The sequence below is a fragment of the Cynara cardunculus genome (assembly GCF_001531365.2).
Source record: "Cynara cardunculus var. scolymus isolate 2C chromosome LG 11, CcrdV1, whole genome shotgun sequence".
Lineage (NCBI taxonomy): Eukaryota > Viridiplantae > Streptophyta > Magnoliopsida > Asterales > Asteraceae > Cynara > Cynara cardunculus.
In genome coordinates this window covers 1,398,591-1,413,532 of record NC_037538.1, presented here as the reverse complement: position 1 = coordinate 1,413,532, position 14,942 = coordinate 1,398,591, and the positions used below count along the sequence as shown (strand labels likewise).

Here is a 14,942-nt window from a genome sequence, read left to right as displayed (position 1 = left end):
AACGTCCTGGCTGTCTGGATTCAACCATTTACCTCTTAATTTTTTCCACCCTTGCACTTCTCGCGCAACCAAAATTCTTTGATATTCATTCCTCCTCTAGTCGATCTACTCCTCCCTCTCTTTCATATTCATACCCATTTTGACTCGGAGTTTGTCGTATTCTGGAGCAAGGCATTCTCGAGGATAACCGGGTCACCATTGACCTCATTTCCCTCCTGAGACACACTGGTCTCATTGTCAGATTCTGGGGCGGGGGCATTCTCGACAACCTCGTTTCACTCCGACACTCGCTGGTGTGACCATCAAGGTGCATTCTTGATCGATTCCCGATTTGCAAAGAAGACCCATCACTCTCATTTTAGAAAGTAAACACCCTAAACCCTATAATTTTTTTAGCCTTACTGATTGGTTAAATTTCCATTGCTACTCATCATCCACAATTATGTGCGTATGTACGATGTGTAGATTTTTACTCAATTTCTGGATGTTGATGAAGAATTTTCTGAGCATGCACACACGACCCGCAAAAGTATGACTGCTGGCTGGAATTGTTATTGCTGATTTTGGGGATTTTTTTATTATATTCATCAAAGAGTTCACTTTAATCCGTGCTTAATCTAGACAGCAGGGGAAAATAGTTATTTTGTCATTCAAACTATTTATTAAAACACAACAAACAAACAACAATTTAGCTTAATCCATACAAACAACTTAATCCATACAGCGCTTAATGGTAAAACAACAAAATAGCCCCCAAAGTGTAGGATGATGAAGCACTTAACCAATCAAGCACAGGAATCTAGGGGCAGTTCTGTAGCATAGAATATATTTGTACACCTAGAGAAGTAGAGAAAGGGTCTAAGAGGTTTTTTAGAACATTGATCATTGTTGATATGTGGGAAGGACACCAAAGACCCTACAACACTGTTGCAAAGTTTTGGGACTTGAAAAGAGTTCTCATATTCTCATTTACTTTTTAGTAGTTCAAAAACTCGGGGCTCTTTGAGATATTTAACATCATTAGCCTACCACTGGAGTTAACCTTACTACAGTTTCTTACTTTGTCTCTTTAATTTCCTCACTGGCTGAAGTTAGTCAAGATGTTAATGATACCTTCAGGGTCATTACATGCAGTATCATTTTCTCAGAACACTGGTACCTCAGTAATGCTTATAGATTTAACCTCTTGTAGGTATTTTTTTTAGGATAAGATACAGTTAAAAGATTACCTCTGAAGTTGCAGGTAAACACACAAGTTTGTACTCTTTTGCATCATCAAGAGTATATGACCCTATTACCCGCTCAGCAAACACCTTGGACATTAAGAATGGAATATATGAGTAACAACCATGTGCTTAATCACAATACATGAGAGTTCATAAATAGAATACATACCTCAACAGTCAGACGATGTGGGTAACAGGGCTCATCCCATGCATAAGGGCAAGATGTATAGGAGTGGATAACAGTCTCGAATGCTTCACATTTTTGTTGATAAATGCGTATTCTCTGCAACATGTCAACAAAGGTTATTACGTAATCCTGTAGATCAAACCCTGTGTGTATCATAAAATGGGTACTAAAATTTGCTTACAGTAGACCAACACAAGGTATACAGATAAAAAATGTGTTCTTTCCCTTTACCGGCCCCTCTCACGATTGGTACAGAAGGTAACTTTAACAAAAATAAAGAGCAATTTCTGATGCTCCACCCTCCTCTTCTAAACATGGTATCATGGGGAAAGACAATAAGTGCACAAGTAAAAAGTAGACACTAATGTCAAGTAGACATGCAATGAAGTGTTAGGCCTATCCTCTTGGGTACAAGGATAATCATGTGTTATTTGAAAACAAAGGGAGGTTATGGACTTCATAATCCACTTTCCACATAAGCATTTACTTATCTACAGACGGAGAAAATATATAAGAAAACAAATCATGATTTAAAAATCAACCAATTTTTTTGTGTTCTCATTTGAAACAAACATTGTTCTTTCATTGGGAAAAAGAACATAGCATCAGAAGCACTGAGAAAAAATCAGAATCCCGAAAAAGATGCAAATAGAAAAACAATCATCCACTATTTACTTGTGAGTGCTTAATTTAGAAAAGGACACCAAAATTTTCAGAACAAGGGCATGGATGCACTAACCTCCTTTGAGAAATTATCAATCCTGTATGGCATAAAGCCGGTATCATCGTCAGATAAAAGAATCAAGTTCGTTCCGGAGTCACAGTGTGGGTTCCCAACAAGCTTTTCATTTCTGATTGCATCATCAGCATTTTGGACCTCCACACGTACCATATTTACTGCACCAGAAACATAATTCCGCATTTTCAACTGGGTATCACCTAAATGTTCCGGAAAGAAGCATCCCGACCACTGCCATCCGGGCTCATTAAAACGAACAGAAACGAGTAATTCCCTGCCATATGCAAGTAGACAAGCATGTGAAAGAAGATGATGACTGGTAAGTGAACAAAGACTTGAAAGTCGGTAGCACCACAAGAAGTGCACAGGAAACAAATCAATATTGAAATAGAGAAAGGATAAAGCTCAAGATTAAGCAATTATTATTGAAGAAGATTAGACAAAGCAAGCCGAAAGTCTTCACAGAAACTGTTCTTGACACTCATAATCAAGATGGTATTGCTTTAGCCTTTAGTTACCTTGCAATATCATTGCAGAGTTTAACAAAATTGTCAATTCTTTCATTTTTTTGTGAATTGAGTACAGGAAAGTTAGTACCATATGTAATGGAAAATTTTCGGACAGTGCCCTGTGTTGCAAGGATACGGATGTGTCGCATGGATATTGGGGTCCTATCATTCTAAAAAATCGAGGATAAAGCAATGAGTTTACCAAAACAAACAAATCCAGTATATCCCACTCGATAACAGGGTCTGGAAAGGAAAAGGGAAGGGAAACGGAAAGAAAACCAATACTAGTAAATTAGGGTTTATTGATGTTAAATGTGTTTATCTCTGTGCGTGTAATGTAAGCTAAACCAACAAAAGAATACATAGTCGAATAATTTGTACATCTGTACAAAAAATATACACTTAAGTATGTCTTAATTTGCTTTTACTCTTACTTGGTGAGCCCATATTAGCCTAATCCATCAAGAAGAAAGAGATCTAGAAATAAATCACCCTATATTTTAGCTTGTGAAAAGATTGTTTAATCCAACTTCGGTTTCAGGGGATATCAAGATTTTGTGGTCGAGTTACAAACAATGGAGCAGAGTTTGACGTTTGTGAAACTTTCGGTGACAGCCTGTGACTTTTCACACCAGTAAAAGGTCAGTGTCAATGCCTCATATCTCAAAGGGGAGAAACTGAATTGTGATCATAGCAACTCAATTTAAGAAGGAAAAAAATACTGTACCTTGTTATGTCTGTCCAATGAATATGGGAGTTCTGCCCAACCTTCAAGTGATATATAAAGTCAGATCCTTTCTGCCGATAGCACAAGTCCTTACTGCATGCATTACTAATCACATATCTGGAAGAAAAAATAAACAAAAGATCAACAAGGAACAGTAAATCAGTATTTCAAAGTAACCAGCACGATTGCAGAGATGTCAAACCATGATAATGGATACCTGGGTTGGAAATTAATAATCCTTGTCCTTCCAGAAAATGGGCCATCAACAGCACTAGACGCAACAGATATTACATATGAGGCGTTGCTAGATGATTGGGGAACAAGAACAGTAGTTGAACCAGTTGGTGGAACAAGGAAAAATTGATTAGACCATGTATAGTCTGAAGTACTTTCCACATTAATTTCAGATTGGCACCGACTAACCCTGACCATGATCTCACTCGAAGAAATATTAGGATCAGGAGAATACATGCAAAAATTGACTTTTTTGCGATTTGATTCATCAAATTCAATCTGTTTCACATCCGTCTGACTGCTAGAAACTGAACTTTTTTCTTGATTGTAGATTGAAAATTTTGGGCCGTCTATATTCGTCTTGTCTGATCCTCCATGAATGGTAGTAGATGAACCAGATGAACTGAAAGGTTCCTTCAAGAACTTACCATGATATATATCCAAGCTCTTCCTAGTGGAAACAAGATTATTGTTTAGGGGAAACCTCCTCATACCATCATTATGCAAAACTTGACCAGATGACAAAAGGCCCAGACCATTTTTTTCGCCTAAAAAAGGGTCCTGTTCATCCAAATTATAACAGGAAGGCACGGTGCAGCCACGCTTTGTCAGTTCACTAGTAGAGTTGGCAATTATGAGGGGAAAGCCACAGCAATTGTACAATAAGAAGGGAACAAATATGCAGATTTCCCGAGCCCCAGAGAACGCATCCATCACCTTTTCCATTGTCACATATAATGGACCTACACAAAGACCCAACAGCCACACTGATCAGCTTTTGCATGCATGTGCACGTGAGAGAGAGAGAGAGGAAAAAAGGTAAAGGGATAAAGCATACATCACCTTTAAAAGTGTCGGAACTAAAGCTAATTGATTCCGATGAGGAAAACTTTGTTCCGCTGAATTTAGCAATTTCACTGAACTTCTCTGCACGTGGGAACTTCAGAACAGATGATCCAAATCCATGCATGTGGAAAGTTAATGAAAGATCATGTGACGAGTCGATATGATAGAAAGAAGTTTCAACCTGCAGATGTTGCAATAAATACAAGTCAGTGATTCTATCCACCTCAAAAACAATGTAAAAGGCTATAACAAGCTACCAACCTCTGAAAGCATCATGCTACGCGTAACTCCACCACTCTCAACCACCAGAGATATTGCGATTGGTAAGTAGTTTTTTACTATCAAAGGATTACTTAATGTAACCAGATGAATGCAACGCATATTTGAGCGATCCTGGTTCTCTATCTTGTCAACTTTGCTGTTCTCAACTGATTGCTTTAAAGCATCATGAATATAAAGAGATGATCCCTTGTTTATCTTCCCAATGGAAGGCAAACACATTTCATGCACCGATACGCAACAGCGAAAAGGATCACTACTTGGAAGAGATGGATAGCAGACGAATGAGCGTAAATATCCAATCTTACTTTCATTAGATAGAATATTAGAAATGCTATAAGCTTCGCTCCAAAGGTAAGTGCTGCCTAGTGGACGCCATCTTATGCGACCAGCTTCAGCTAAATGGAGAGGAAGAGGAAACTCATGACCAGGATATACTGGGTCCAGAATCTGAAATTGACAAACGCTGTAAGACATGGATCTTGCCACATGCGGACTGGCCCTCATGGGAAAAAATCATTACAGGCAGGTTAACATTATAAACACATTTTCTACACCTGGATACCTTGGGAGATACGCCAAACGGAATATCGAAGCGCACTTCAAATGGCACTGAAGTTGCATTCAAGAGTATGACCTGACATCAAAAATCTATTAGAGAAAACACAGACCATCAGAAGTAGAACTAACATGGCTGACCAGTTGGACTTACCGTCGAGTACAAGCGCACTAATTTTGTGTATCGCTGAACTGAAACATCAATCACTACGGGAACAACATAGCCACTGTTTGTGTATAATCTCTTGCTCCCCTCAAATTCTTTAACGCCTTTATACACATCTCCAATGCTGTCAACTATATTAGTAGATGAATTAGAAAAATCCACCTCAAAATAGCTGACACCAACAAGATCAATAGAGATAGGAGTCGACAGCATGGAAGTTCCCTCAAGTTGAACAACAATATAATGATGTTGTGCATCAGCGAATTGCCTGTCACCAAGACTGTCAGAAGAATGGCTAGTACTAAATCTGTAGATTTGTTCATCTGGAGCATCATCAATATACACTGGGTATGAAGAACCTGGCTGCACATATTTTCCATCTTTCAATGATGATACATCAAAATCATCAGCACTTTTAGAACCTTTGGAGATATAAAACACTAGAGGCAGCGAGGTTAAATTTTCAAGTGTATAAGGGGCATATCTGCTGGCAAGTGCATTTTCATTGGTTCCGATTCCTGTCAATCTTGAGTTTTCAGTAAAAACATTCAGCTCCATGAGATCCCATGCATCCTTAATCATATCAAATGTTCTGAAAGCAACCTTCAAAATGCACAATTTGGAACTAGAAATTAGTACAGTGACTTGCAATATATGACATAAATGAATTTTACTTTATTCATGTATCCTTCAGTTTTAAAGAAGTGGAAAATTGTCCAAACACAGTGTAATGACGATGATAATAAATTAAAGTACTTCCATTGTCCCAAGAAAATTGCAACATATGACCAGCACATAGTTTGATTAAAATAATTCTTTCATATATCTAAAGTATTTGTCAATGCTGCCAAAGCATTTGTAATGGTGATCCTAGGTAAATAAGCAACTTTCAACTTTGGACTTTTTTCCAGAGAAGACAATATTGCAATTTTCATCACAGAAGGGGAATGGCAGCAATTTCAATGGTCATAAGAAGTAATCATTTTATGGGATGGAACCCATTCTTATTAGGAAAATAACAACTTGAATCAGATTATCAATGGCAAAGCACAATTGCGAAGAAAGGTTCCACTGCTGGAAAGGATCTAACTTCATAACTTATCCCAAAAACTGGGAGGCAATTTCTGATAGCAATGGATAGAGAGATGGAACAGTGAATAGAAACATAAATGAAACACAGCTCTATTTCCAACTTCAAATCCATAAAGGACTTCGAGAGAGAGTAGATATGGGTTTCAACTATGTCTAAGAAAAAGAACAAGTAAATTTGGACAGAATACCTGAAAATTCAAAACCACAATAATTTTGCATATCAATAGAACATTGTATAGATCAACATAAAAGACATCCAAGAACATATATTCAAGATATTAAACACCTCAATAAAGGATTCAGTAACATTGATATTGAGATTCTTTGCTGATTCAAGATGAACATCAGTCATGAGTGGGCTGTTCTGTAGGGCGCTCTTCCCATGCTCTCTTCTTAAGCTTACTTGAAACTTCCAAGGCTCAAGAAAAGGCTCCCACAAAACCTGGAGGAGTAATGCAAATAAGTTTCATTGTCAAGTAGACTACACCAGTAGGACTAAGATCACCGGGTGCTTCAGCAAATACTTTACCTTGTGAATGTTATTGTAGTTCACTTGAAGCTCACTGTCAACTGATCCTTCCATTATGTTCTCCGTTATGATACCATGAAACAACAAGCTTCCCATAAGAATTTCTAGTAGAGGACCATTGGAGCTCCACTAGATGATCACAATCACAGACAAAACATAAGTTCCACTGTAAGTTCTTTTAAATGGGAACATATTTGCAAATGCAAGTCACAAAAATTAAAAAAAAACAATCAGTAGTTCTAATAATTTATATTAAATAATAATGGGAAACGGAGTGGGAGGGAAATATAAGAAAGTTCACTCGGTTTGGATACTTGATCTTCTTTTTCATGAATGAGTCTCGTATCTACGTGAGGAGGGCAGAGTGCAAATAAAGAGTGCCCATAGTCAGGCAAAGCCCTATGTTTGCATATATTAGCAAAAAAAACAAGATATTCACTTATAATTTATTATTTTATGCCAGTATGCCACCAAGAATTTAGAAAGAAAAAACCAAATGAAGGTTTTTAGTTGTTGGGGGGGGGGGGGGTTGGTGTAGGAGGACCTGTCCACCCCATAATCAAGAAGTCAAAATATCAGAATAAAAAAGAAATACCAAAACTTAGTTTACCTAAACTATGAACATCACAAGTACGTCTTACCCAATTATGAACACATACAAGTCCACCTACACCAAATCATGCACGGGCATACAAATGTATCATTCCAAAATTACATACATATATATAGGTGGCATACCTTTTGATCTGTCAAAAGAAGGGAAAGCTTCCGTAGGTGAAATCTGAAATCTACACCACACATTGGAAGTTGAGGAGACCCGGCCTCCTCTGGAAACACAAACAGCATAGTTTGCCAGAAGTAAAATGTGTGATTTGAAAGCCAAACATCTACATTATCACAGTGAACCTCCGCCTTCAAATGCATGTGCTCCATCTCATCATTACCGACATTGGCCTCAACATCAACTTGCAATAACTGAAAAAGGGGCCAAGAATGAACACGTTTGTTCTCACGCAGTTCAACTGTTCCTGTTGTTTTCCACAGATTGGACTTCAATTTTGCTTTTTGGCCGTTAATATTCAGTTCAGTGAACCTGCTTTGCAAATAAATAAAGAGAAAACTGTGGTGATCCCTTCCGACATCGTCAGATGCACCATTCAATGAATTCTGCTCGCGAACTTGGGGTGCCCCAAAATATCTAAATGCTTCTCCAGATACCTGAACAGGAATACAAATTTTAATGCCAATATCATCCGACTTCACAATTAGCGAGAAGGGATGCTGCATTATGTCTTCATAATGTAAATGACTTGACACGCTGAAAGATGGAGATGAGTTTTCTAGAGTATCAACACGATCAGCCGGATCTAAAGTGGATTTCTTTGATTCCTCATCCCAGATTGCAGTTTTAGGATGTTGTATGCAGAAAGATAAAAGCTCAATAACCTTACTCCAGTCAGACAAAAATAACCAAACATTAACACAAGGAAGGGAAAACTGAAGCTGATATTCGCCCTCATCTGACAAGAAGGCATTCACGTGAAGAACCGATACATTTTGGCTAGAAGATGTGCACTCCACTAAGACAACAGAGCTAAGCAGTGAAGAGAGTGTCAAAGAAATGAATGACATATCCAAGCGGAGAGGGTTTCCATTTTTTAATGATAATGCGCATGTGAATTTCATGTGAGCTTTGGCAATAAGTTCATAACCAACCAATTCTATCTGCTGAGAGTAAAGTTTTACTGACATGGATTGGACAGAACATTTAATTTCTGTGAAGGCCACGCTTGAAGATTCAATAGGAAGCAAACCATTTTCTTTATAACTACTCTTTAACTGGAAAAACTGTAAAACATCCGAAGTGAAACATCGGGATAGATTTTCCACAGATGAGAACTCCTCAATGACATCTTGTAATGCTCCAAACGAGCCAATTACGTCATTTCCTGAAGAAAGGAAGAGAATTACATTAATCAAATATCAATTATATACAAAACAGTAGTGATGCATCTGGAAGCAGAGTGATATTAAAGATAATACTCTACCTTCAACAATCAATTGACAATCAAGAATCCTTAACATGATATATATCGAGGAAGAAGCAGTTGCACAAGGAGACTTAGAACTATACGGTATTCTGATCCATATATCACCACCAAAAGGTGCAATTAAGCTGACACTTCTCACTTCACTACTCGGATTAAATTTCAAGGAATCAGAAGCATCATCTTTCCTAAGAAGATGATGTAGAGATAAGTCCCGCCCGAATAAATTTAAACAATGATTTTGATCGGCAATAAATTCAGCTGGAACGGAACACTCTGATGGAATTCCTTTTAATAAGGTATCTGAATCACAGTTTTCAATGAAAGTGCAGTACAGCTGAGGAATATCAAGCTTTAAAAATTGGTAATCAGCATTAACCACAGGTATAAACAAAATAGAGTCCAATATCTCGAACTTGTAAGTGAAACTGATGCTGTCCCCTGTATCCTTGTCTTTGCAATCATTAGTAGCAGGTGACTCCTTTGCATGCGAGTTCCAGTCAGGCAATGAGAAGTACCCAATTAGTAAAGCCAGAAATTCAGGTGGCAATATGCATGATACATTTTGGATTCTGAAATTTAGTCCAATAAGAGATCCTGCTGATCCAAGATTCTCTTTTCTCACACGAATGTTAATCACCGGAGAAAGATTTAGTGATGCAGGGCCCCATAGAGAGTCTTGGAGAGTCTGAGAACACCAAGATGAGGAGAGATTCAATCCCTCAGTAGAACAAAACACATCCAAACAGTCGTTATGGATAGCCAAAGAAGATTTGGCAGCAGGAAGTGTAACAGATGCAACAATGTACGAAGAGTCATGTAAGTGCAGTCTAACGCTGCTGATGTGAAGATTGATTACAACCAGACCCACTTGTTCAAGATCTGATGGTACATGTACACCATGAGTTCCAGCGATGGAATTCAATTGGGTGTATAAATTCTGAAATTCCTTCTTTTCACTGAACTTTGAACTATTGATCTTGGTCTCTCTTATCTTTAGAGCCTTCTTCCAGTCTGGACTGATGTCAATAAGTGAACTCTCAAGGTTGAGAAGAGGCCTGTCATTGTATATTGTAATGAAAGGGTAATGATCAACAGAGATGCTTTCCCAGTCCGAGGTACTGGTTTCAAAAATATTGGAGCAACCAAACCTTTGAAAGTCAAAATAAGAACCTGAGAGCATACTGTTACTTCCCACAAAACCTTGATTCTTGGCAGCATGTGAAGGACTATACTTGGATAGCTTATCAAAAAATTCAACCAGCAACCCAGTAATATATGGATAGCAATGAAGATCAACATCGGTTAGCCATATGCTACACCTATGGTGAATTAAACCACCACCATAATGTAACATGATGCACCCATTAGCTAAACCATTTAGTCCATCTTCATGGCAGAACCTAACACCTGTCTCATGTTGTTGTGAAGAGTGGGTAGAAATTTTATTTTCAGATAAGCATATTATAAGATCATCCCCACTTTTCAGTGAACGAGACGTTACTTTTAGAGCCCTTGCACATATCCAGCAGCCTGTTGTGGACTCCGTAACAATAAACCTAAATAGAAGGATCAAAAGCAAGAAATTATTCCCAGCAAACACTTCAAAGCCTTCAGTATATGTATATCAAATCTTTTAGATTGCAACAGAACATTATATACATATATATATATATAGAGAGAGAGAGAGGGAGGTTCACGAGAAAACTCCAAAAAAATGAAAAACCAAGAAACACATTTTCATCCTTTAGATTAAAAAAAAATCAAGGGTCAAGATTCAAATGACATATTTGAAAATAATTTGAAGTCAAGGGCAGTTATGGGAATGTCAATGCCTTTTAGAGGGCATATTGGAATAAATTATAATTATATTTCCTTTAATTAAATTCCCTCAATCTCTCAATTAGGTATCTCTCTCTCTCTCTCCCTCGATTTTCTTCCCCACGCTACGTTTCTTCCTCATCACGATGGTCTCTTCTTCTGTTTCTTCTTCATGTCTCTATTGTTTATTTTTTTTTCCTTCTGCAAATCTCCTATCTTACTAGATCTTCGATGGCGGTATAACATGGGGAGTATCTAAACAGTTGTCATTTCTTCCTCTTCTCATCTGCAATTTTCCATCCTTATCGGATCTTCAAAGACGGTATAATTTCATCATTAATGGTGGGTCTGAAACCTTGGTCGTCCTTGAACGTGAACAGATAAAAAGATTCAAATATTCATTTCTTCTACTCTTGTTTTCTGTGTTTTATGCACACGTCAATATGATGAAATACATAGTTCACCTGTTCATGCAACCCAATAAACTAAAAGACATTGAATATGGTGGTCTCATTCACGTAGGCATTCAACCCAGAAAAGTTGAATGTGGTGATTCATGCACATGTGTAGCAGAGAAATTGAAAGACGGCGAATTTTCGGTGATTCATGCACATGTGCATGTAGCGGAGAAAATTGAAAGACTACGAATTCGGTGATTCAATCACATATGCATTCAACCCAGTAAATGAAGGAAGGTGATTACAAAAACTCATTCACATATGTATGGAGTGCAAAAATTGAAAGACAATGAATACGATGATTCATTCACATGTGCATGCAACCCATAAATCGAAAGATGATGAAAACAGTGACTCATACATTTGTGCATTCAACCCAAAAATTGAAATATGATGAATATGGTGATTTATTCATTTGTGCATGCAACCTAGAAATCGAAGGATGATGAATACGATGATTCATTCACATGTGCATGCAGCGCATAAATTTGAAGAAATACAATACCCTTTGAATAATTTTTCTTATTGTAGATTTTTTAGTATATTTTGAAATATTTTTTGTAGCTATTTTTAGAGGATAATTGAAGTTCCATAAATTGTGGTAATTTTTCTTTGTTTAATAGATTTTAATAAATGGAAATGATTATATATTGATGAAATGTACCATTTTACCCTTTTTACATTTAATAAATTATTTAAATTGCTATTTTTGATAATTGTTGGATTAAAGTTGATCAACGTTGATTAAGGTGTTCTTCGGTTTTTCATTTTTTGCGGTTTTCCCCTGAACCTGACCCTATGTGTGTCTGTGTGTGTATTAAAATAGAGATCGAGTAATGTCAGAGAAGATGTTTGGATTCCGAGAAGATAGTTGAACATATAAAGAATCAAATACACACTCCGAGTTTATTTATGTAGGTTCGCAATTGCACTCTCACAATCTTGGATGATTGAAGTTCAAAAACAAACCAACACACATCTATTAACATAACCGCTACAATCCAACCACCAACTGGCTATACAATTGATATAGAACAGGGTAATTGAACGTAATCGAATTATCTCTATTAAGATTTCCAACTTTCGAGAAGTTGAGTCTCCCTCAGGCTCACACCTCGAAATCAATTACCACCTCATGCCCCCACTCATCTTCCCACTCCTGTATTAACAGAATACTCCCTTATTTTTCTATTTCCCCCTTTACCCTGGTCAGAATATGTGGAACCTCAGATTAATCTCCAAAAAAACCTTTGAGGAGAAAGGGGAGGTTCCAACATATATACAGAAGAAATGGTCCAAGTCTAGCCGATGTGGGACTCCAACACGCCCCCTCCAACAAAGGCTAGATGGACATTCATTGTCCCAGGGTGTCGAGAGGGGGCAAGCCAGAGTATTGAGTCCCTAGAGTGGCAGACCTCGGCTCTGATACCATGTGAGAACTGAGAATAAGTGGAACCTCAGATTAATCTCCAAAAGAGCCCTTAAGGAGAAAGGGGAGGTTCCAACATATATAGTGGTCCAAGTCTAGCCTATGTAGGAGTCCAACAACCCTTACACCAGTCAATACTTTTATTCCATTACTATTTTCTATTTATTTCTTACCTCTACATAAGTAAGCCTGACAGCAGGTGTATCACCAACCTCCATTACCTCAAACGCCGGAAGAACACTCGCATTAAGCAAAATAGATAAAGTAATGTTGCACCAACACATGGTTAAAATGCATATACAGTAGCTAATGAATAATTTACTTTGGAGAAGTTTCCTAAGCAACTTTGGTCACAAGCACCAAACTAGTGGATTTTGTGCACATTGATAGGCACTAGTCACACACAGAAGTCAGAGGACCAAATCGTAATCTCCTGCCAAGTTATGCAACTTGGCATACTACCAAACCAAACGAGCCTAGCGAATCCCACCCAGAAGTAGGGTCTGAGGGGGCGATGGGATGTACAGACCTATCTTCTACCCCAAAGAGCAATTGTTTCTGTGAAGACCCCCAGCTTGCAAAAAGTGTATGCAAAAAATTTTTGAACTAAAAATTTCATAAATTTTGCCAAAAAGCTTGAAGAATTTGAAAAGAAGTTGAAAGCGAAGAGCTTGAGACCCGAAAAGAGAAAAAAAAACGCCGATTTTTTAAAAGAATAACCAAGACTAGTAGTATGCAACACACAAAAGAAATAGAAGTAGGCACATAGGAAAGTATACAAGGTATGAAAAACTACACAAGCCCTTCGAAGTATTCTACTAGCCTATCGATAGGCCCTCTAACCCTCCCCCGTCCCATTCTCAACCTCTCCAACTTCCTTCCTCCCGTCTAATCTAGTTATAGGTCTCTACACCTAGCCTTCTACCCTAGTCTTGCATCTCCAGGAACTCCTATCAACTTGACATATAAAAAGTAATTAGAAATGCACAACAAGGCAAGTACGGAAACGCCAGGCGAGGCGCAAGACTCGACGCGTAAGCCTCAAGGTGAAAACATATTACACATAAATCAAAGAATATACCAAACAAAACTATACTCTACATATTATATGTCGGACATAAATTACACTTGGTACACACAAAAAATGTATATACTAACAAAGAAAATATATAAGATATACATGCACAATGTATGTATATACTAACAAAGAAAAAATATATACTCAATATATATATATATGTATCATAATATACTAACAAATAACACAATATACTCAACTAGGTTCAGAAAAAAGACTTCTATACTCGGTGTTTGAATGCAGCAGGTTCAAAGAATATAATATATATATAAATATGTGTGTGCACCAAGTGTGAGATAGGGAAAAAAAGGAGGTTCTAAAACGTGATTGAGAAGTGAATCGCTGTTCAGAGTTAGACAAGAACCAGCCGTTCTTCTTTTACCAGAGTTCATTAGTGCTTGACTTTTTATTATTTAAATAAAAGAGACCCTCCCACATAACAAATACGCCTCTCTATAGACTACCGCCTTACCTACCGCCTCACACATGCAAGGCGTACTAATCAGCCAGGCATTGAGAGGCGATGCCTTGAGGCGTACACCTCAACCACTTTTGAAAACCATGTGAACCGCAAAAGAATTAGTACAAATCTTATATCTGGGTATTTCCTCGCTTGGTTTTCAATGCAAGTAGACATCATTTAACAGATTTTTGGTGTTTACTGGCCCAAAAGGCCAAAAATCCAGCTAACAAATAAGAAAGTTTCAGATGAAAGTCACTAACTCCAAGATCAAGTTAAATAATCACGAGAAAAAATAAAAGACCTAGAGAAGGCACCCAGTCTAGCACATCATGAGTGAGCAAAAGATAATAAGAAAAAAAGAGTTCACTATTCGACTAAAGCATTCAAACATGCAAGAGAGGTTAGCTCTTCAGTTATGTTATTTGGCAGCCATGAATAAATTAATATAAGCAAACTTAAAAGAAGCATCCCACTTATGATTCACATAGTAACATAAGAATTAAAGCTAAGGTATATAACCAATAATGTACACATTTGCCTTATCACTTTGATT

General features: G+C 37.5%; 1 protein-coding gene across 8 annotated transcripts in view; it reads right to left on the bottom strand.

Annotated features, from left to right (window-relative positions):
• The window catches only part of LOC112521455, a 41,837-nt gene that overhangs the window by 7,260 nt on the left and 19,635 nt on the right, over positions 1-14,942 (bottom strand). For 5 of the 8 annotated variants that reach the window (XR_003070087.1, XM_025130325.1, XM_025130330.1 and 2 more), the window contains 13 exons: positions 9,141-10,699; positions 7,831-9,041; positions 7,093-7,221; positions 6,850-7,005; positions 5,460-6,074; positions 5,313-5,384; positions 4,730-5,197; positions 4,466-4,649; positions 3,606-4,365; positions 3,389-3,505; positions 2,153-2,426; positions 1,396-1,509; positions 1,230-1,313 (listed from right to left, as the gene is read on the bottom strand). Coding sequence is in view for 7 of the 8 variants with exons in the window: in XM_025130325.1 (XP_024986093.1) it covers positions 1,230-1,313; positions 1,396-1,509; positions 2,153-2,426; positions 3,389-3,505; positions 3,606-4,365; positions 4,466-4,649; positions 4,730-5,197; positions 5,313-5,384; positions 5,460-6,074; positions 6,850-7,005; positions 7,093-7,221; positions 7,831-9,041; positions 9,141-10,699 (5,743 nt within the window). In the remaining variant the exon portion in view is untranslated. The remainder of the gene's footprint in view (positions 1-1,229; positions 1,314-1,395; positions 1,510-2,152; positions 2,427-3,388; positions 3,506-3,605; positions 4,366-4,465; positions 4,650-4,729; positions 5,198-5,312; positions 5,385-5,459; positions 6,075-6,849; positions 7,006-7,092; positions 7,222-7,830; positions 9,042-9,140; positions 10,700-14,942) is intronic. The other 3 variants (XM_025130328.1, XM_025130327.1, XM_025130326.1) reach the window with 3 other exon arrangements.